Raw genomic sequence first — 19559 nt, 5'->3', positions numbered from 1 at the left:
GCGGCGTGAGTTGTGAAACTATTCCACATTTTCTTAAGTGTGTGCCAAATTCGTGACTCAAGTATTCTCCTCCACGATCTGATCGTAGAAACTTGATTTTCCTGTCACGTTGATTCTCAACCTCACTCTGAAATTCCTTGAACTTTTCAAAGGTTTCAGACTTGTGTTTCATTAAGTAGATATACCCATATCTACTCAAGTCATCAGTGAGGGTGAGAACATAACGATAGCCACCGCGAGCCTCAACACTCATTGGACCGCACACATCAGTATGTATGATTTTCAATAAGTTGGTTGCTCGCTCCATTGTTCCTGAGAACGGAGTCTTGGTCATTTTACCCATGAGGCATGGTTCGCACGTATCAAATGATTCATAATCAAGAGACTCTAAAAGTCCATCTGCATGGAGCTTCTTCATGCGTTTGACACCTATGTGACCAAGGCGACAGTGCCACAAGTATGTGGGACTATCACTATCAACCTTACTTCTTTTGGTACTCACACTATGAACATGTGTAGCATTACGCTCGAGATTCATTAAAAATAAACCATTCACCATAGGAGCATGACCATAAAACATATCTCTCATATAAATAGAACAACCATTATTCTCGGATTTAAATGAGTAGCCATCTCGAATTAAACGAGATCCCGATACAATGTTCATGCTCAAAGCTGGCACTAAATAACAATTATTGAGGTTTAAAACTAATCCCGTAGGTAAATGAAGAGGTAGCGTGCCGACGGCGATCACATCGACCTTGGAACCATTCCCGACGCGCATCGTCACCTTGTCCTTCGCCAGTCTCCGCTTATTCCGCAGCTCCTGCTTTGAGTTACAAATGTGAGCAACTGCACCGGTATCAAATACCCAAGAGCTACTACGAGTACTGGTAAGGTACACATCAATTACATGTATATCACATATACCTTTTGTTTTGCCGGCCTTCTTGTCCGCTAAGTATTTGGGGCAATTCCGCTTCCAGTGACCACTTCCCTTGCAATAAAAAGCACTCAGTCTCGGGCTTGGGTCCATTCTTTGGCTTCTTCCCGGCAGCTTGCTTGCCGGGCGTGGCAACTACCTTGCCGTCCTTCTTGAAGTTCCTTTTACCCTTGCCCTTCTTGAACTTAGTGGTTTTATTGACCATCAACACTTGATGTTCCTTCTTGACTTCTACCTCTGCTGATTTCAGCATAGAAAATACTTCAGGAATGGTCTTTTCCATCCCCTGCATATTGAAGTTCATCACAAAGCTCTTGTAGCTCGGTGGAAGCGACTGGAGGATTCTATCAATGACCGCGTCATCCGGGAGATTAACTCCCAGCCGAGTCAAGCGGTTATGTAACCCAGACATAGTGAGTATGTGCTCACTGACAGAACTATTTTCCTCCATCTTACAGCTAAAGAATTTGTCGGAGACTTCATATCTCTCGACCCGGGCATGAGCTTGGAAAACCATTTTCAGCTCTTCGAACATCTCATATGCTCCGTGTCTCTCAAAACGCTTTTGGAGCCCCGGCTCTAAACTGTAAAGCATGCCGCACTGAACGAGGGAGTAGTCATCGGTACGTGCCTGCCAAGCGTTCATAACGTCTTGTTCTGCAGGGAGAACAGGTGCGTCACCCAGCGGTGCTTGTAGGACATAATCTTTCTTGGCAGCTATGAGGATGATCCTCAGGTTCCGGACCCAGTCTGTATAGTTGCTGCCATCATCTTTCAGCTTGGTTTTCTCTAGGAACGCGTTGAAGTTGAGGACTACGTTGGCCATTTGATCTACAAGACATATTGTAAATATTTTAGACTAAGTTCATGATAATTAAGTTCATCTAATCAAATTATTCAATGAACTCCCACTTAGATAGACATCCCTCTTCTAGTCATCTAAGTATAACATGATCCGAGTTAACTAGGCCGTGTCTGATATCACGTGAGACGGACTAGTCAACGTCGGTGAACATCCTCATGTTGATCGTATCTTCTATACGACTCATGCTCGACCTTTCGGTCTTCTGTGTTCTGAGGCCATGTCTGTACATGCTAGGCTCGTCAAGTCAACCTAAGTGTTTGCATGTGTAAATCTGTCTTACACCCGTTGTATGTGAACGTTAGAATCTATCACACCCGATCATCACGTGGTGCTTCAAAACAACGAACTGTCGCAACGGTGCACAGTTAGGGGGAACACTTCTTGAAATTATTATGAGGGATCATCTTATTTACTGTCGTCGTTCTAAGTAAACAAGATGCAAAAACATGATAAACATCACATGCAATCAAATAATAAACGTGACATGATATGGCCAATATCACATAGCTCCTTTGATCTCCATCTTGGGGCTCCATGATCATCTTGTCACCGGCTTGACACCATGATCTCCATCATCATGATCTCCATCATCGTGTCTCCATGAAGTTGCTCACCAACTATTACTTCTACTACTATGGCTAACGCCTTTAGCAATAAAGTAAAGTAATTTACATGGCGTTTCTCAATGACACGCAGGTCATATAAAAAATAAAGACAACTCCTATGGCTCCTGCCGGTTGTCATACTCATCAACATGCAAGTCGTGATTCCTATTACAATAGCATGAACATCTCATACATCACATATAGATCATTCATAATTCATCACAACTTTGGCCATATCATATCACAAAGCACTTGCTGCAAAAACAAGTTAGACGTCCTCTAATTGTTGTTGCAAGTTTTACGTGGCTGAATTAGGGTTTTAGCAAGAACGTTTTCTTACCTACGTGAAAGCCACAACGTGATTTGTCAACTTCTATTTACCCTTCATAAGGACCCTTTTCATCGAATCCGCTCCAACTAAAATGGGAGAGACAGACATCCGCCAGCCACCTTATGCAACTAGTGCATGTTAGTCGGTGGAACCGGTCTCACGTAAGCGTACGTGTAAGGTTGGTCCGGGCCGCTTCATCCCACAATACCGCTGAAGCAAGATAAGACTAGTAGCGGCAAGAAAGTTGACAAATCTACGCCCATAACAAATTGTGTTCTACTCGCGCAACAAACACTACACATAGACCTAGCTCATGATGCCACTGTTGGGGAACGTTGTAGAAAACAAAAAATTTTCTACGGTTTCACCAAGATCCATCTATGAGTTCATCTAGCAACGAGTGATTGGATTACATCTACATACCTTTGTAGATCACGCGCGGAAGCGTTCAAAGAACGGGGATGAGGAAGGCGTACTCGACGTGATCCAAATCACCGGAGATCCTAGCACCGAACGGACGGCACCTCCGCGTTCAACACACGTACGGTCAGCGTAACGTCTCCTTCTTCTTGATCCAGCAAGGGGAAAGGAGAGGTTGAGGAAGATGGCTCCAACAGCAGCACGACGGCGTGGTGGTGATGGAGCTGCAGTACTCCGGCAGGGCTTCGCCAACCACTATGGAGGAGGAGGAGGTGTTGGAGAGGGAGAGGGAGGCACCAAAGGCAAGGATCAAAAAACCCTCCTTCCCCCACTATATATAGGAGGGCCAAGGGGGGGCGCCGGCCTAGGAGATCCAATCTCCTAGGGGCGGCGGCCAAGGGAGGTTTCCCTCCCCCCAAGGCACCTAGGGGGTGCCTTCCACTTGTGGGACTCTTCCCCTTTTGGAACCCTAGGCGCATGGGCCTCTTGGGGCTGGTGCCCTTGGCCCATGTAGGCCAAGGCGCACCCCTTACAGCCCATGTGGCCCCCGGGGCAGGTGGACCCACCCGGTGGGCCCCCGGGACCGGGACCCTTCCGGTGGTCCCGGTACAATACCGGTGACCCCGAAACTTGTCCCGATGGCCGAAACAGCACTTCCTATATATAATTCTTTACCTCCGAACCATTCCGGAACTCCTCGTGACGTCCGGGATCTCATCCGGGACTCCAAACAACATTCGGGTTACTGCATATACATATCCCTACAACCCTAGCGTCACCGAACCTTAAGTGTGTAGACCCTACGGGTTCGGGAGACAGGTAGACATGACGGAGACGACTCTCCGATCAATAACCAACAGCGAGATCTGGATACCCATGTTGGCTCCCACATGCTCTACGATGATCTCATCGGATGAACCACGATGTCGAGGATTCAAGCAACCCCGTATGCAATTCCCTTTGTCAATCGATATGTTACTTGCCCGAGATTCGATCGTCGGTATCCCAATACCTCGTTTAATCTCGTTACCGGCAAGTCACTTTACTCGTACCGTAATGCATGATCCCGTGACCAGACACTTGGTCACTTTGAGCTCATTATGATGATGCATTACCGAGTGGGCCCAGTGATACCTCTCCGTCATACGGAGTGACAAATCCCAGTCTTGATCCGTGTCAATCCAACAGACACTTTCGGAGATACCCGTAGTCTACCTTTATAGCCACCCAGTTACGTTGTGACGTTTGGTACACCCAAAGCACTCCTACGGTATCCGGGAGTTACACGATCTCATGGTCTAAGGAAAGGATACTTGACATTGGAAAACTCTAGCAAACGAACTAAACGATCTTGTGCTATGTTTAGGATTGGGTCTTGTCCATCACATCATTCTCCTAATGATGTGATCTCATTATCAATGACATCCAATGTCCATAGTCAGGAAACCATGACTATCTGTTGATCAACGAGCTAGTCAACTAGAGGCTCACTAGGGACATGTTGGTGTCTATTATTCACACATGTATTACGATTTCTGGATAACACAATTATAGCATGAATAAAGACAATTATCATGAACAAGGAAATATAATAATAATGCTTTTATTATTGCCTGTAGGGCATATTTCCAACAGTCTCCCACTTGCACTAGAGTCAATAATCTAGTTACATTGTGATGAATCGAACACCCATGGAATTCTGGTGTTGATCATGTTTTGCTCTAGGGAGAGGTTTAGTCAACGGATCTGCTACATTCAGGTCCGTATGTACTTTACAAATATCCATGTCTCCATCTTGAACATTTTCACGGATGGAGTTGAAGCGACGCTTGATGTGCCTTGTCTTCTTGTGAAACCTGGGCTCCTTGGAAAGTGCAATAGCTCCAGTGTTGTCACAGAAGAGTTTGATTGGCCCCGACGCATTGGGTATGACTCCTAGGTCGGTGATGAACTCCTTCACCCAAATTGCTTCATGTGCTGCCTCCGAGGCTGCCATGTACTCCGCTTCACATGTAGATCCCGCCACGACGCTCTGCTTGCAACTGCACCAGCTTACTGCCCCACCATTCAAAATATACGCATGTCCGGTTTGTGACTTAGAGTCATCCAGATATGTGTCGAAGCTAGCGTCGACGTAACCCTTTACGACGAGCTCTTCGTCACCTCCATAAACGAGAAACATTTCCTTAGTCCTTTTCAGGTACTTCAGGATATTCTTGACCGCTGTCCAGTGTTCCTTGCCGGGATTACTTTGGTACCTTCCTACCAAACTTACGGCAAGGTTTACATCAGGTCTGGTACACAGCATGGCATACATAATAGAACCTATGGCTGAGGCATAGGGAATGACACTCATCTCTTCTATATCTTCTGCCGTGGTCGGACATTGAGCAGAGCTCAATTTCACACCTTGTAACACAGGTAAGAACCCCTTCTTAGACTGATCCATATTGAACTTCAGTATCTTATCAAGGTATGTGCTTTGTGAAAGACCTATGAGGCGTCTCGATCTATCTCTATAGATTTTGATGCCTAATATATAAGCAGCTTCTCCAACGTCCTTCATTGAAAAACTCTTATTCAAATAGGCCTTAATGTTGTCCAAGAGTTCTATATCATTTCCCATCAAAAGTATGTCATCTACATATAGTATGAGAAATGCTACAGAGCTCCCACTCACTTTCTTGTAAACGCAGGCTTCTCCATAAGTCTGTGTAAACCCAAACGCTTTGATCATCTCATCAAAGCGAATGTTCCAACTCCGAGATGCTTGCACCAGCCCATAAATCGAGCGTTGGAGCTTGCACACCTTGTCAGCATTCTTAGGATCGACAAAACCTTCCGGCTGCATCATATACAATTCTTCCTTAAGGAAACCATTAAGGAATGCCGTTTTAACGTCCATTTGTCATATCTCATAATCGTAGAATGCGGCAATTGCTAACATGATTCGGACAGACTTTAGCTTCGCTACCGGTGAGAAAGTCTCATCGTCGTTAACCCCTTGAACTTGTCGATAACCCTTAGCGACAAGCCGAGCTTTATAGATGGTCACATTACCATCCGCGTCTGTCTTTTTCTTAAAGATCCATTTATTTTTTATGGCTCGCCGTTCAACTGGCAAGTCAGTCAAAGTCCATACTTCGTTTTCATACATGGATCCTATCTCGGATTTCATGGCTTCTAGCCATTTGTTGGAATCCGGGCCCGCCATCGCTTCTTCATAGTTTGAAGGTTCACCGTTGTCTAACAACATGATTTTCAAGACAGGGTTGCCGTACCACTCTGGTGCGGAACGTGTCCTTGTGGACCTTCGAATTTCAGTAGGAGCTTGATCAGAAGTATCTTGATCATTATCATTAACATCCTCTCTAGTCGGTGCAGGCACCTCAGAAACATTTTCTTGAGTTGTGCCCTTTTCCGGTTCAAGAGGTAATACTTCATCAAGTTCTACTTTCCTCCCACTTACTTCTTTCGAGAGAAACTCTTTCTCTAGAAAGGATCCATTGTTGGCAACAAAGATCTTGTCTTCGGATCTGAGGTAGAAGGTATACCCAATAGTTTCTTTAGGGTATCCTATGAAGACGCATTTTTCCGACTTGGGTTCGAGCTTTTCAGGTTGAAGTTTCTTGACATAAGCATCGCATCCCCAAACTTTTAGAAACGACAGCTTAGGTTTCTTCCCAAACCATAATTCATACGGTGTCGTCTCAACGGATTTCGACGGAGCCCTATTTAAAGTGAATGCGGCAGTCTCTAAAGCATAGCCCCAAAAAGATAGCGGTAAATCGGTAAGAGACATCATAGATCGCACCATATCTTCTTCTTCATCTGCTTCTTCTTCTTCATCTGCTTCTTCTACATCTTCTTCTTCCACATCTTCTTCTTCCACAACTGTTTTCCCTTTGTTAAAATTGCTGCTTTGCTGTGTGTTCATGTAGGGCTCATCAGGGGTTAAAGCTGGCAAACTAGCATTAGAGGCAGGGTACAGAACACCTTCTTGTGAAACTCTGTAAACAACAGGATCACCATCATGATCAATGGGGATCTGTTCCTCATCTGCTGGGCTTGGATCAATAGCTTTTCTGACACTGATGTTCAGTACCTTATTATCAACAGATAAGTCAAGCATTTCCTCTAATGCCTCCTCACTATCCAGGGCCTCCACACCCTCCAGCCCCTTTCCCTCTTCTTTTACATATGTCAGAAATGCATCCATGCCATAGCCCTCCAACTCAACCAATGCTAATATGGTCAGATAACTGATATCTAAGGAAACTGAATACTTTTTCTCCATATTATCTATTCCTTGGAAATGTAGCCTCAAGTCCCAAATCTCTTCATCTAAGCTGTAGGATTAAATTGACAAACAACCGTTTTTTAAGTCACTGAACATTACTATACTTTCTTCTAATTACAGTGAATGCACTGACCAAATGAACTAACCAAATGCACTTTCTTCTACACTGACTTAACCAATAAAATACAGCAGCATGCCAAGAACAAACAATTACTATCTCTAGTTCTAATTTGAACTAAAGCACCCAAAAATACAGTAGCATGCTAAGAACAAACAGTGTTTACCTCACTCCACCAAAGGACGACGCCCAATGGTGGCCGCCTGCTGGATCAGCGTGGATGCGCTTCGCCACTCCCTGGCCGCGCGGACTTCCGGATCTGAGCTCAGCGGATCCACAGGAGCCGCGGGCGGTGATGGCTGCTGCGACCGCTGCGCCGGGAAGCTCGAGCTGCCTAGCCATTTGTCCACCTCTGACTGTCCACCGCCCTCCTGGCCGGTGCCGCCTTGGCTCAATAGCTCGCCGCCGACGACATTTGGCTGCGCCGCCGCCATCGCCCACCTAGGTCACTGCGGGGGAGAGGAGGTGGAGAGGAGGGGGAGCGAGAGAGTGTCTGGCCCGACCGCCTACTTTGGTTCCGACCGGACCGCGTCGGCTAACGGCCGTCAACGGCCGCGCCGTGAGCGCGCGTGGCCAGGTGGCCTGGCATGTGGGCCCAATCCGTCAGAAAAACAGCTAAATCGCTAGTCACCGCGGGTTTGGGCTTTTTGAAACAGCGGACCGCGCGTTTGGTAGCTTTCTGAGAAAAATTAAAAAATGGTAGTTTTTTGGAACCAAAGCCTGTAAACTAGTAGTTTTATGCTATTTACTCAGAATTAACAGATCATCAAACAACCATATGGTGTAGCATTTGTAATAGGAGAATGAAGAAAGAAGAAAGCAGTTCTAAGTAATAGCAAGTAATTCACCTGCTCCTTCCGTGGAGGAACCATGGCACTAGCTGGCAGGACATTTCCTGGATTGGATCCGTGAGCTGCAGCTTGTGGAGTTTGGCCTGGCAGGCTGGCAGGGAGGTCCAGCCGCCGCCGTCTTGAAGATAATGGGCCGCCACATGTGTCGTCAGAGGACAGCACAGTGACTCCAGCGTGATTTTAATCCTCATCCAGATGCCACCCTCCTCCTCGTTAAGGTTGCCCGAAGGAGCCTCAAAGCTTGTCGTCGTCGTCGTGATCTTGGAGTACGTGGTCGCCCTGCTCCTAGAGGAGCTCGCCGTCACGGAGCTCCTTCTCCCCGGATCTTGGCCGCGAGCCTCCGTCCTTCCAGCGGGAGAGGCAGTGGCACACGACCACGGCCATGGCCGGCAGCCACGCTCATCAGACCACCGGAGCCATTGGACACTCGCGCGCGCGTCGCGGTCCGCCGCTCGGACAGCTACTGGGGAGGCAGTGGAGTACCTGGGTGCGCGGCGAATCCCCGGGAAGTCGGCGACCAGCTTCCTGTCAGCATGGCGCACGGAGAAGACGGCGACCCCGGCGAAGAGCAGCTCAGCCGCGAGCCGCACAGCCTCGCCACCTCCTAAGTCGGGACCTCCGCGCGAGCGTTGCCGGGCCGCCCCTCGGATGGCTTCTGGAAGGCGGATGTACATGGGCACACAGCGAATCCCGGCGAGTAGCTGGCCGTTGGCGCGGGCAACTAAACGGTAGCGTCCCCGACGAAGAGCAGCCCGGCCAGCTCGCCTCACTCTCCTCTGATTAGGAATGAAGGATTGAGAAGAAGCAGACGAGCCTGCAGGGAAAGGATAAGGTGCCGATGCAGTCTCCACTTGTTCGGGGCGACACGTACCATAACGTACGAGAAACGTGGCGTGGCAGGGGACCAGTGCGCCAAGGTACTCCGTGACGTGGCAGGAGTACATGCTACACGACCAGTGGTAGGTAAAGCGTTTGGGAGGAGGAGCCAGGTACCAGACATTCGGGCGTTATCTTTTTCGTTATAGCAACAGATTCTACGAGTTGATTATGAGTTATGCGTGGTAGCATCAATTTATAACATAACCATAAGATTTTATTTCTCGAAATATAGAAGCCTCGCCACCCTGTACTATTTCATCAATGAAATAAGACTTTTACAACATGTAAGATGTCAGGGTGTACATAACTATGAGAAGTTGAAGATAAAAATACATTCTGTTAGCTTAACACTGAATTTGAGATTTTGAGGTGAGGTCACTAAATTGAGCATTTGTTTTCCCATTGGGCAGGTCGGAATTCACAAACATCCAAAAGGAAAGAAAAGGATGATGTATTAGCCAAACTATCAAAATTAGAATTTCTCTGTTTTTACATCAAGGCAGCACAAAAGCGCCAAACCATCAACCTACACAACAATATTGAAACAATGTCGAGTCGTCTCGAATTATACCCAAACCCACGTCTATACTTCCTTAGCATCCACCCATGAACTCATCCGTCTCTAGCGATGAAACCCACGACAACCAGAAACAGAAAGCGAAGCAAAGGAACCAAACCTGAGGCGCCAAAATTCGCCATCTCCGCCGCCCAATCCAAACGACGCCCAGACAGGATTGAGCAGCGTGGGCCGATATGCTCGCCCCATGCGCAGCTCCACAGATCTTGACCCACTTTGCGGCCATGGCGACGGCTAACACGGGGCACATGCGACACTACAACGGTAAGCACGAGGCCATGATGGGATCAAGCAGCGTGTGGTTGCAATGAAAGTGTCTCACAGGTCCACCGTGGGTGATGGGTGTTGGCAAAGCTCCAAAAACAGAGATGTACTTTCTGCAATAAGAAAATGCTACGTTGTTTACTAGCAAAGAATTGTAGAATTTGATAAGAGAAGAGTTTCTTAATAAATAAATAAGACACAAATACAGTGTGTTACATTGTGATGAATGAACCTGCTGCAAGAAGCAATAAAAGTGATGATGCTTGATTTTATTAATTGTCAGGATGAAATATAAAGTAGTAAGATAAGTGTGAGCGTTCACCTAATTTGTTTCTTTCTTGGATGTCTATCATCTGTTTTTCTGCTAGCTTTGATTTCTCTTTTTGGTCAGTTGAAACGGTTTGTCTTGATATGTCGACCACTTATATTGTTTTGAAGGTTCAATGAGCATATGGTAAAGAAAGGTATCAATGGATTCACCAATGTAGATTACAAGAGTAAAGGTTTATCTAATGAGGCCTTGTTGTGGCGCTGCAAGTGTTGCCCCCCTCCTACCCAAGGGCAAGGTGAAGGAAGGTGCCTGTGTGGTTTTTCTGCAGCTCGCAGCGAGGATTGCTGTGTCCAACCTGCACAAGAATGCCAAGAAGTCCTTCTCGGAGACGTAAGCCACGATGCATGTTTCTGCCATGATTTTCTTCGATTGGATTTCGTGGATTTAGGTGTTGAAAAATTATGGGTTGTGGATGCAGGATTAAAGACATGTACCTGCACTACAACGAGAGATCTGGGCTGCTTCTTTGTTGCTTACAACCTTGAAATGTTTCTTTGGAAGTTAGTTTAGTTTTTTGTTGTGGATTCACAACTTCTCACATGTACCATCTTCTTAGACCTTTAGATTTTCAAAGAAACTAAATGAAGATAGGGTGGTATGGTCTCAATAGTACAGCTTAAAGCCTTCCATGTTTTATATTTTCTTTAAAATTTGCTCTTGAAGAATCATGTATCTATGTTAGATCCGGTGAGAAAAGGCGGCTTCTAAACAAAGGATGCGGGAGTGTTGGCCACATTTGATTTTCGACTTGGGTGTCTAAATATTCTCACAATATTTGGCTCCCTCTCAGCCTTTGCGCCAATGGCGTAACGAGTCATCTAGTGTTTTATAAAACTGAGCTAACTCACAGTTGCGAAAGACAGGTTACAATCTGAGCTAACAGTTGCGTAATCAGATTACAAACTTAGCTGATTCTCATCTGCGGAATCAATCAAGTTACAACCAGAGCTGACTCAGTTGCGGAAACTGGTTACGAAGTACTACAAACTGAGCTGACTCTCAGTAGTAGTATCAGGTTACAGACTAAGCTAACTCTTAATTGCAGAATTAGTTTACAAGGTAGGCCAACTTTCGGGTGTTGAATCAGGTTACCAGCTGAGTTGACTCTCCATGGCGCTGTCAGTTGCAGAATCTGCAAGTATAGAGACCACAAATGTATACATCAGCAAGGGCTCAAACAGATAACTAAATACATCAAGGAGTCAATAGAGGAAAAGGTATACACCTGAATATACAAGTTACTGAAAGGATCTGGGAACATTTCATAGGTCCAGTAGTTTTAGTGAAGCTTCATCGCTCTGATTCTCTAGCTGGAGCTTCTGATATTGGAAGTGCTAGAAACTGCAAAAGTATTGATCAGACAAATCAGCAAGGTTTCAAACAGATAACTAAATATAACAATGAGTCAGCATAGAAAGAGTATGCACCTGAATCAACTCTTCTAGCAATCCAGCATCACTCATAAGCTCTGTAAATTTGCACAGCAGACCAGGATAAGCCTTCCTGATCATGTGATCTACTTGAATTGCTCTGAATTTCTGGACTCGAACAGGCTTTCCTAGCTTCTTGCGCTGCTTCTTCGGTGGTCTCCTCTTTTTCTTCTTAGTATCCTTATTCTCACCCCTTTCTTCCATCTTAGGATCCAATATTTCTGTGCCCATTCCCTTAAACGCATGTTGAACTGAGTTCCTACAATGCTTGAGGACGCCACGACCAGTTGGTGGGAACAAGGGCTTATCATTATTTGCAGGAAGAGCTAACCATGGTGGATTTCTATACTCCAATACTTCTGTCAAGAAGACATTGGTCCTGGCCCTGCCAAACCAATGACCCCTTTCCTCAGGGTCACAGTAAGGAACACCGGCAGTGATAACCTTTAACCTCTCATCATTTTCCGGGAGAGCCTCATAACTCCTGTAGAGTTTATCAAGAAGAGATAACCTTTCCTGTTCCGTCATATTAGCTGGGTAATGAGTGACCAATAAACGGTCTTTCTCTGAAAAAATCTTCAAGCGCTTAAGGAAAAGAATATAACCATCAGGAATTCTGTTGACTCCTTCTAGAAGTTTCAGGAACATTCTGGCTAGACATCGAAAGTCTTTCCTGTTTCTTCGGTGAGACTGAGGTCTTAAAGACCGAAGCATGCTTGTCCTCATACGGATATCACCAAGCGGCGTGACCAGTATGTCTGAAATTTTAAACTTACCGCACAAGCTCCATCCTGATAGTTGAAGAGCAGAGAAGTAATTTGCTAGCTTCAAAGAAGCATGCTTCAGAGTGTCCGAAGGCTTAATGTCTTTCCCATAAATCTCAGCAACAGCACCCGGTATAGTGATTACTTCTACCGATGGTGATTCACCAATAAAAGTCATCAATTCTTGACAGGATATAGCTTCTGTATCTCTTATGAGGAAATCAACAAGTTCTCTGCGGTGTAACTTCCGCACCCGCTAAATGGAGAACAAATTCAGCTCTCAGATTTCTAGTACATAGTAACGTAATCTTTATTTTTTATCAGAGCACACCTCTGGGTATGGAAAGGGACCTTACCTGAGACTGATTTGATATTGACATCTGATAAGAATCATCCATTGGGTCTTGTGGAAGATCCCCATTAGTTCCAGAGCTTTCTGAGATAGGAATGGGACCATTTTGATAAGTTTTAGAAGCTCCTCGCTTATTCCCTGTAGTGAAAGCCTGGAATAATTGATGAAAACTGAAAATTAATAACAGTCAGGCAATAACATCTTTTGAGAAATTAACGAGTCAATAACTCATGAGCACCAACTTAAAAACAGAATATTGTTTCTAACTTGACGCCCTTACTACACATCCACCAGTTTGTAATTCTTGTTATGAACAAAGTAACAAAGACCAACCACATCAGGCGCTAAGTAACCCATGGATCTGTGGAATGGACATAATTTCAGTTATAAAGTAATTAGTACATAGTACATCAATCTTCAAATAAAATGATATCAGGATCATACCTCAGTATGGGAAAGAACAGCAGGCTCTGGTAGTGAACTATCAGATCCAGTGTCAATCTTCTTATTCTTTGGATAATGAACTGGCGGCGCATCCAAATTTGCATCCCACTAAAAGAATGCATATATCAGAACAATAAGTTAATATCATTTTATTCAGATAATATAACATGGCTTACAAGCAAATTATTATAACAAAATACTGGCCCCAATGGTATCAAACAAAAACAAATGATTACAAGTTAATAACCTTTTATTCAGATAAAAGAACACTGGATCCAATGGTATCAAACTAAAACAAATGGTGCACCCACTTCAGAAACAGAAACTTTAAGCCCAAACTGACCATTTGTGTTCTATTTAGCAATGATGTCTGTAGAAAAGTAATTGCAGAAGCATACCTCGGTACTGGGGGGTAAAACAGAACTGTCAGATTGATTGCTAATCTTCCGATGCTTTGGCTCTGGTGACTCATCAAAGTGTTCATTCCGCTAAAGAATGTGTGTATAAAGCAATAAGTCAATAAGCTTTTTCAGATAAACAAAATGATTCAATAAATTACAAGCAAATTATTGTGACAAAATTTTGGCCCCAAAGTTACCAAACAAAAACAAAGGGCCTCCGACCAGAAAATTAATGTGTTGTTCAACTTTAAGCCCAAATTGATCATTTACGTTTATTCCTGTAGAAAAAATAACTGCACTAACCTGAATCTCACATTTCAGAACAGAAAACTCATCTATGTTTTATCATGTTATAATGTTGTGTGCAATCTTGCTTCATGAAATCGTGCTAGGGTTATGAGAAAAATAAAGAGACTAAATGTTACACAGTAGGACAAGATACTGTTTAAATTTGTTCTTGAACTGGAATTGTAAATTGTCATCATCAATTTAGAACGCAAAGCCCTCCAATATTAGACAACTAAGACAAACAAAGGATAAGTACCAATTAAACCATATACATAGACCAACACCTAATTGTGAATTACTAATCAAACCCCAAGATAAATGCTTCTGATCGTGCAACACCGCCAGATCAACATCCATGAGATAAATTCTTCAAGATCGTGCAACACAGCCAGATAAAATCCACGACCTAACTGAAGCCCGACCCAAATTCTTCCAAGATTTGCAAAAAGCCCAAATAAATCCTCGACATAATCGAATACCAAAACAAATGCTTCAATATAAAAAGCGCCCAAAATTGACCGCCAAGGCAAGAACCGGAAAACTAATTCGCCCCACGGAACAAACACACCGCAAAAAATCTGATCTAGCCCGTCAATCATGCACAAACCAGCACCTCAATTCCTAATCGAATCCCGAGATAAAATTTTCAAGACCGTGCAATACCGCCAGATCAACATCCACGCCCTGTTGGAAACCCAAGAATATAAAAAGATCCCAAAATGACCTCGAAACCAAGAACCGCAAAACTAATTCGCCACGTGGAAACAACCCCTCAACCAAAATTCCGATCTAGCCAGTTGTAATACAAGCGCGAAATAGCATTGCACCTTCATGGCGTGGAGGCGAGGCGAGACGGCTAGGGATCTCGAGATTTTGTCGCGCCAAACCCTAGAGGCAGCGGCGCGAAGAGCTCTGGCAGAGGAGGAAAGGGGGGTTTGGAGAGGAGCGGGAAGTTTGATCGCCTTTCCCCCCTCGTTTATGCGAGAATACTTCAGATCTCCGCGAAAGGGGAGTTTGGAGGGAGCGGGAAGTTTGATCGCCCTCCCCTTTGTCCCTTGCCTCCCCCCTCGTTTATGCGAGAATCCTTCAGATCTCCGCGCCGCAGTTTACCTGCTGGTTTATGATTTGGGAAATCCTCACCGTCTTTTTTTTTCTTGAGGAACCCTCACCGTCTGTTAAGATCCGTGGTATTCTGGGGTCTCAAATAGCGGTGGGCCCGTGCATCATTTGTCAGGCCAACTTCACCACGCGACCCCATTCTGTCAGTGCGCGTTCGTTTGGTCTAAAACGGATGAACCAGACGGCCTAGCGCACGGGCGTGAACGGATTTTTGTCCGTTTTCTGTCCGTTTTCGACCCATCTCCGGCCCAAATTTGCGCCCTTTTTTGGGTGAAACGGACAGCATGTGGACGTGTGGGCCGTCTGCGCGTGTCCTCTCCTGGCTCGCCTGCCGGTGGCACAGGGGCGCATTTTTCTATCCGCCCCTCCCTTCCTCTGGCCGCACGCCCTCTATTCTTCTCCACTCTTCCCTCGCCGCTGCCACCGTCGCCACTGCCATTGTAGCTGTGTAGCTCGGACGCACGCTCGCCCAGCCCCTTCCCCTCGGCGCCCCCGAGCCACCCAACCACGGCCACCTGATTTGCCTACCCGCCGGCCGGATTTGGGGCGGATCGGTCGGTCTTGAAATCGCCCGGCTGTGGGAGGCCGCGCCGCGCCATGGACTGGCCGTGCACCGGGCCGGAAGGCCCTGGCAGGGCAGCAAGGCCACATGCAGGCAGTGGCTCCTCCTCTAGCCGCTCGGATCTACACCGTCGGTGGTCTGCCGGCAGATACACGAATGGCGGTCGGCCGGGCTCGGTGATAGCCCAAAAGCTCGTCGGCGCACCGTTGCCGCTCATTAAGTGCAACCACTGCCTAAAGAAGGTCGTGCGCCGCGTGTCTACAACGCCGGAACATTCCGGATGGATGTTCATCAAGTGCTTAAACGATGGGGTATGTGCTATTTTTAGCTTCGATTTGTGCTCTAGATTTGACTAGTTGTGCTAACTTCAAATTTTATTGTGTAGAATGGATGCAAGTTTTGGTATTGGAAAAAAGAGTACATCGATATATTGATAGAGCGCAATTTAGTGGATGTTTGTGCACTTTTAGCTAGCATAGAGGTTGTAGATGAGATAAATGCACTTGTTGCTAGATTAGAGGCTAGACACGAGACTAGATGCTAAGAAGCAACCTCTATTTCTTTAGACTCAAAGAAGAAAGAAACACGCAAGATGGAGGGGGTTCCTCCGCAGATCAACAATGAATGCATCAAGAAGACACTAGTCCAACTTACAGGAGAATGCATCAAGAAGACACTAGTCCAACTTACAGGAGAATGCATCAAGAAGACACTAGTCCAACTTACAGGAGAATGCATCAAGAAGACACTAGTCCAACTTACAGGAGCATTTATGGAAGTTGGATGTCTTCTAAAATGTATTCTTATGGTTCTTGTTTTCTTTGGTCTTACTTTTCTAGTCAAAATTTGGTGATGTATTCCCATGTACCAAGAATGAATGATGAAAAAAAATTAACGGCTTGCAAAGAAAAAAGTACGCGGACAGGATGCGGCCGGGATGCGTTTGCGCGTTGGGCGCACAGCCACCGCATCTCAGAAACGGCCCGGACACAACCCCATTACCCTACCCAAACGGACAGAATCCGGGCAAGCGGACGTCCATTTGGTGTCGCGCGGTGGAGTTGGCCTCAGGACCCACCCAATGATCCTTTGAAGAAATCAACACCTGAGAACAGATTCGGTTAAGACTAAGTCAAGTGGAGAGGGTGGGTAAAGAGGGCAGTAACGCGAGACCTAACACTATGATGAGAGATTTTCGTAATTGTTGCAAGAGTGCGGTCTAGAGGATATGGGATGTATTGGTGATCTCTTCGCTTAGAGGAGAGGCGAAGTTAGGGAGATACTTGACCGTGCGGTTTGCAATGTGGATTGGGCGAATATATTTCCTCGGGCTGCGGTCATAAATGAAGAACATATACACTTTGATCATAGTCCACTTATCCTGGATACGGAATACTTTGATGGAAATATGTTTAATCGTCCAAGGGCTCGAGTAAAACAATTTGAAGCTCGATGGCTCAAAGAGGAGACTCAGTTGTAGAGATTGTACGTACAGCGTGGGATAAAGCGAAGATGTTGGGTATTGGGACGTCCCTCGCTGAGCGTACATGGGCGGTGCAGATAGATATTCATATTTGGGACCGTGATATTCTAAACGGACCGAAAAGTAGAATTAATAAACTCAAAAAGGAACTAGAAAAGCTCCAAAGGGGACCTATATGTGCGGAGTCTCAAGCGCGACAAAAGGAAATTTGTGTCCTTATGAAAACTTATTGGAACAAGAGGAGATTTACTGGCTACAACGTGGTCGTGCAAACTGGCTATTGCATGGGGATCGTAACACCTTCTTTTTCCATAATGCGGCAACAACTAGAAAGAAAAGAAATCAGATTAAAAAATTGCTTGACAATAATGGTGTTTGGGTGCATGAGACAGAGATGAAGGATCACATTATGGGGTATTTTTCAAACCTTTTTACATCAGAAGTTTCCCAGCCAAACACAGAGGTTATATCTCATGTCCGACGAAAAGTAACCGATGAAATGAATAATGCTCTTGTCACCCCCTATACTTCTGAGGAGGTTCGAAAGACCCTATTTGATATTGGTGGTTTAAAAGCGTAGTGGTCTCCATGCTATTTTTTACAAAAGATTTTGGTCTATGTTGGGGGATGACCTGACTGAAGAGGTTCTTCAGGTGGTAAATACAAGTTCTATACTGATAACCCACAAGTATAGGGGATCGTAATAGTTTTCGAGGGTAGAGTATTCAACCCAAATTTATTGATTCGACACAAGGGGAGCCACAGACCAAGTATTAGCGGTTGAGTTGTCAATTCAACCACACTTGGATAACTTAATATCTGCAGCAAGGTATTTAGTAGCAAAGTAATATGATAGTAGTGGTAACGGTGGCAAAAGTAACGGTAGCAGTTTTGGTTTTATAGTCATTGTAACAGTAGCAACGGAAAAGTAAATAAGCGAAGAACAATATATGAAAAACTCATAGGCAATGGATCAATGATGGATAATTATGTCAGATGCGATCAATCATGCAATAGTTATAACATAGGGTGACACAGAACTAGCTCCAGTTCATCAATGTAATGTAGGCATGTATTCCGAATATTGTCATACATGCTTATGGAAAAGAACTTGCATGGCATCTTTTGTCCTACCCTCCCGTGGCAGCGGGGTCCTATTGGAAACTAAGGGATATTAAGGCTTCCTTTTAATAGAGTACCGGACCAAAGCATTAACACATGGTGAATATATGAACTCCTCAAACTACGTTCATCACCGGTAAGTATCCCGATTATTGTCATTTCGGGGTTAACGGCTCATAACACATAATAGGTGATTATAGACTTGCAAGATAGGATCAAGAACTCACATATATTCATGAAAACATAGTAGGTTCAGATCTGAAATCATGGCACTCGGGCCCTAGTGACAAGCATTAAGCATAGCAAAGTCATAGCAACATCAATCTCAGAACATAATGGATACTAGGGATCAAACCCTAACAAAACTAACTCGATTACATGATAAATCTCATCCCACCTATCACCGTCCAACAAGTCTATGATGGAATTACTCACGCACGGTGGTGAGCATCATGAAATTGGTGATGGAGGAAGGTTGATGATAATGATGGCGATGGATTCCCCTCTTCGGAGCCCCGAACGGACTCCAGATCAGCTCTCCCGGGAGAGTTTAGGGCTTGGCGGCGGCTCCGTATCGTAAAACGTGATGAATCCTTCTCTCTGATTTTTTTCTCCCCGAACACGAATATATGGAGTTGGAGTTGTGGTTGGTGGAGTGTCAGGGGGCCCACGAGGCAGGGGCGCGCCCAGGGGGGTAGGCGTGCCCCCACCCTCGTGGACAGGGTATGGGCCCCCTAACGTTGATTCTTTCGCCAGTACTTTTTATATATTCCAAAAATAATCTCCATTGATTTTCAGGTCATTCCGAGAAATTTTATTTCTGCACAAAAATAAAACCATGGCAATTCTGCTGAAAACAGTGTCAGTCCGGATTAGTTCCATTCAAATCATGCAAGTTAGAGTCCAAAACAAGGGCAAAAGTGTTTGGAAAAGTAGATACGACGGAGATGTATCAACTCCCCCAAGCTTAAACCTTTGCTTGTCCTCAAGCAATTCAGTTGACAAACTAAAAGTGATAAAGAAAAACTTTTACAAACTCTGTTTGCTCTTGTTGTTGCAAATACGTAAAGCCAGCATTCAAGTTTACATCAAAGATTATGAACTAACCAT

At 45.1% G+C, this 19559-nt stretch overlaps 2 protein-coding genes across 2 annotated transcripts; both read right to left on the bottom strand.

Moving 5' to 3' along the window:
• Nucleotides 1–514: 514 nt before the first annotated feature.
• On the bottom strand, nucleotides 515–9318 carry LOC147980241 (uncharacterized). Its single transcript, XM_087547443.1, has 3 exons — nucleotides 8431–9318; nucleotides 931–7513; nucleotides 515–826 (listed from the first exon to the last, which is right to left on the bottom strand). Exons 1-2 carry the CDS (start codon nucleotides 9105–9107, stop codon nucleotides 6073–6075), a joined length of 2118 nt encoding a protein of 705 aa, XP_087403569.1. The 5' UTR covers nucleotides 9108–9318; the 3' UTR covers nucleotides 515–826; nucleotides 931–6072.
• A 1958-nt stretch (nucleotides 9319–11276) lies between these two features.
• LOC125544583 (uncharacterized) lies at nucleotides 11277–15314 on the bottom strand. The gene is made up of 7 exons (XM_048708316.2): nucleotides 14991–15314; nucleotides 13873–13962; nucleotides 13475–13582; nucleotides 13035–13181; nucleotides 11912–12934; nucleotides 11710–11825; nucleotides 11277–11616 (listed from the first exon to the last, which is right to left on the bottom strand). Exons 1-6 carry the CDS (start codon nucleotides 14994–14996, stop codon nucleotides 11775–11777), a joined length of 1425 nt encoding a protein of 474 aa, XP_048564273.1. The 5' UTR covers nucleotides 14997–15314; the 3' UTR covers nucleotides 11277–11616; nucleotides 11710–11774.
• Nucleotides 15315–19559: the final 4245 nt, after the last annotated feature.

This window comes from Triticum urartu, chromosome 3A, assembly GCF_056163025.1.
Source record: "Triticum urartu cultivar PI428250 chromosome 3A, HENAU_Tu73, whole genome shotgun sequence".
NCBI lineage: Eukaryota > Viridiplantae > Streptophyta > Magnoliopsida > Poales > Poaceae > Triticum > Triticum urartu.
Note: the sequence above shows the minus strand (reverse complement) of the source record. Positions and strands in the feature narration are given on the sequence as shown.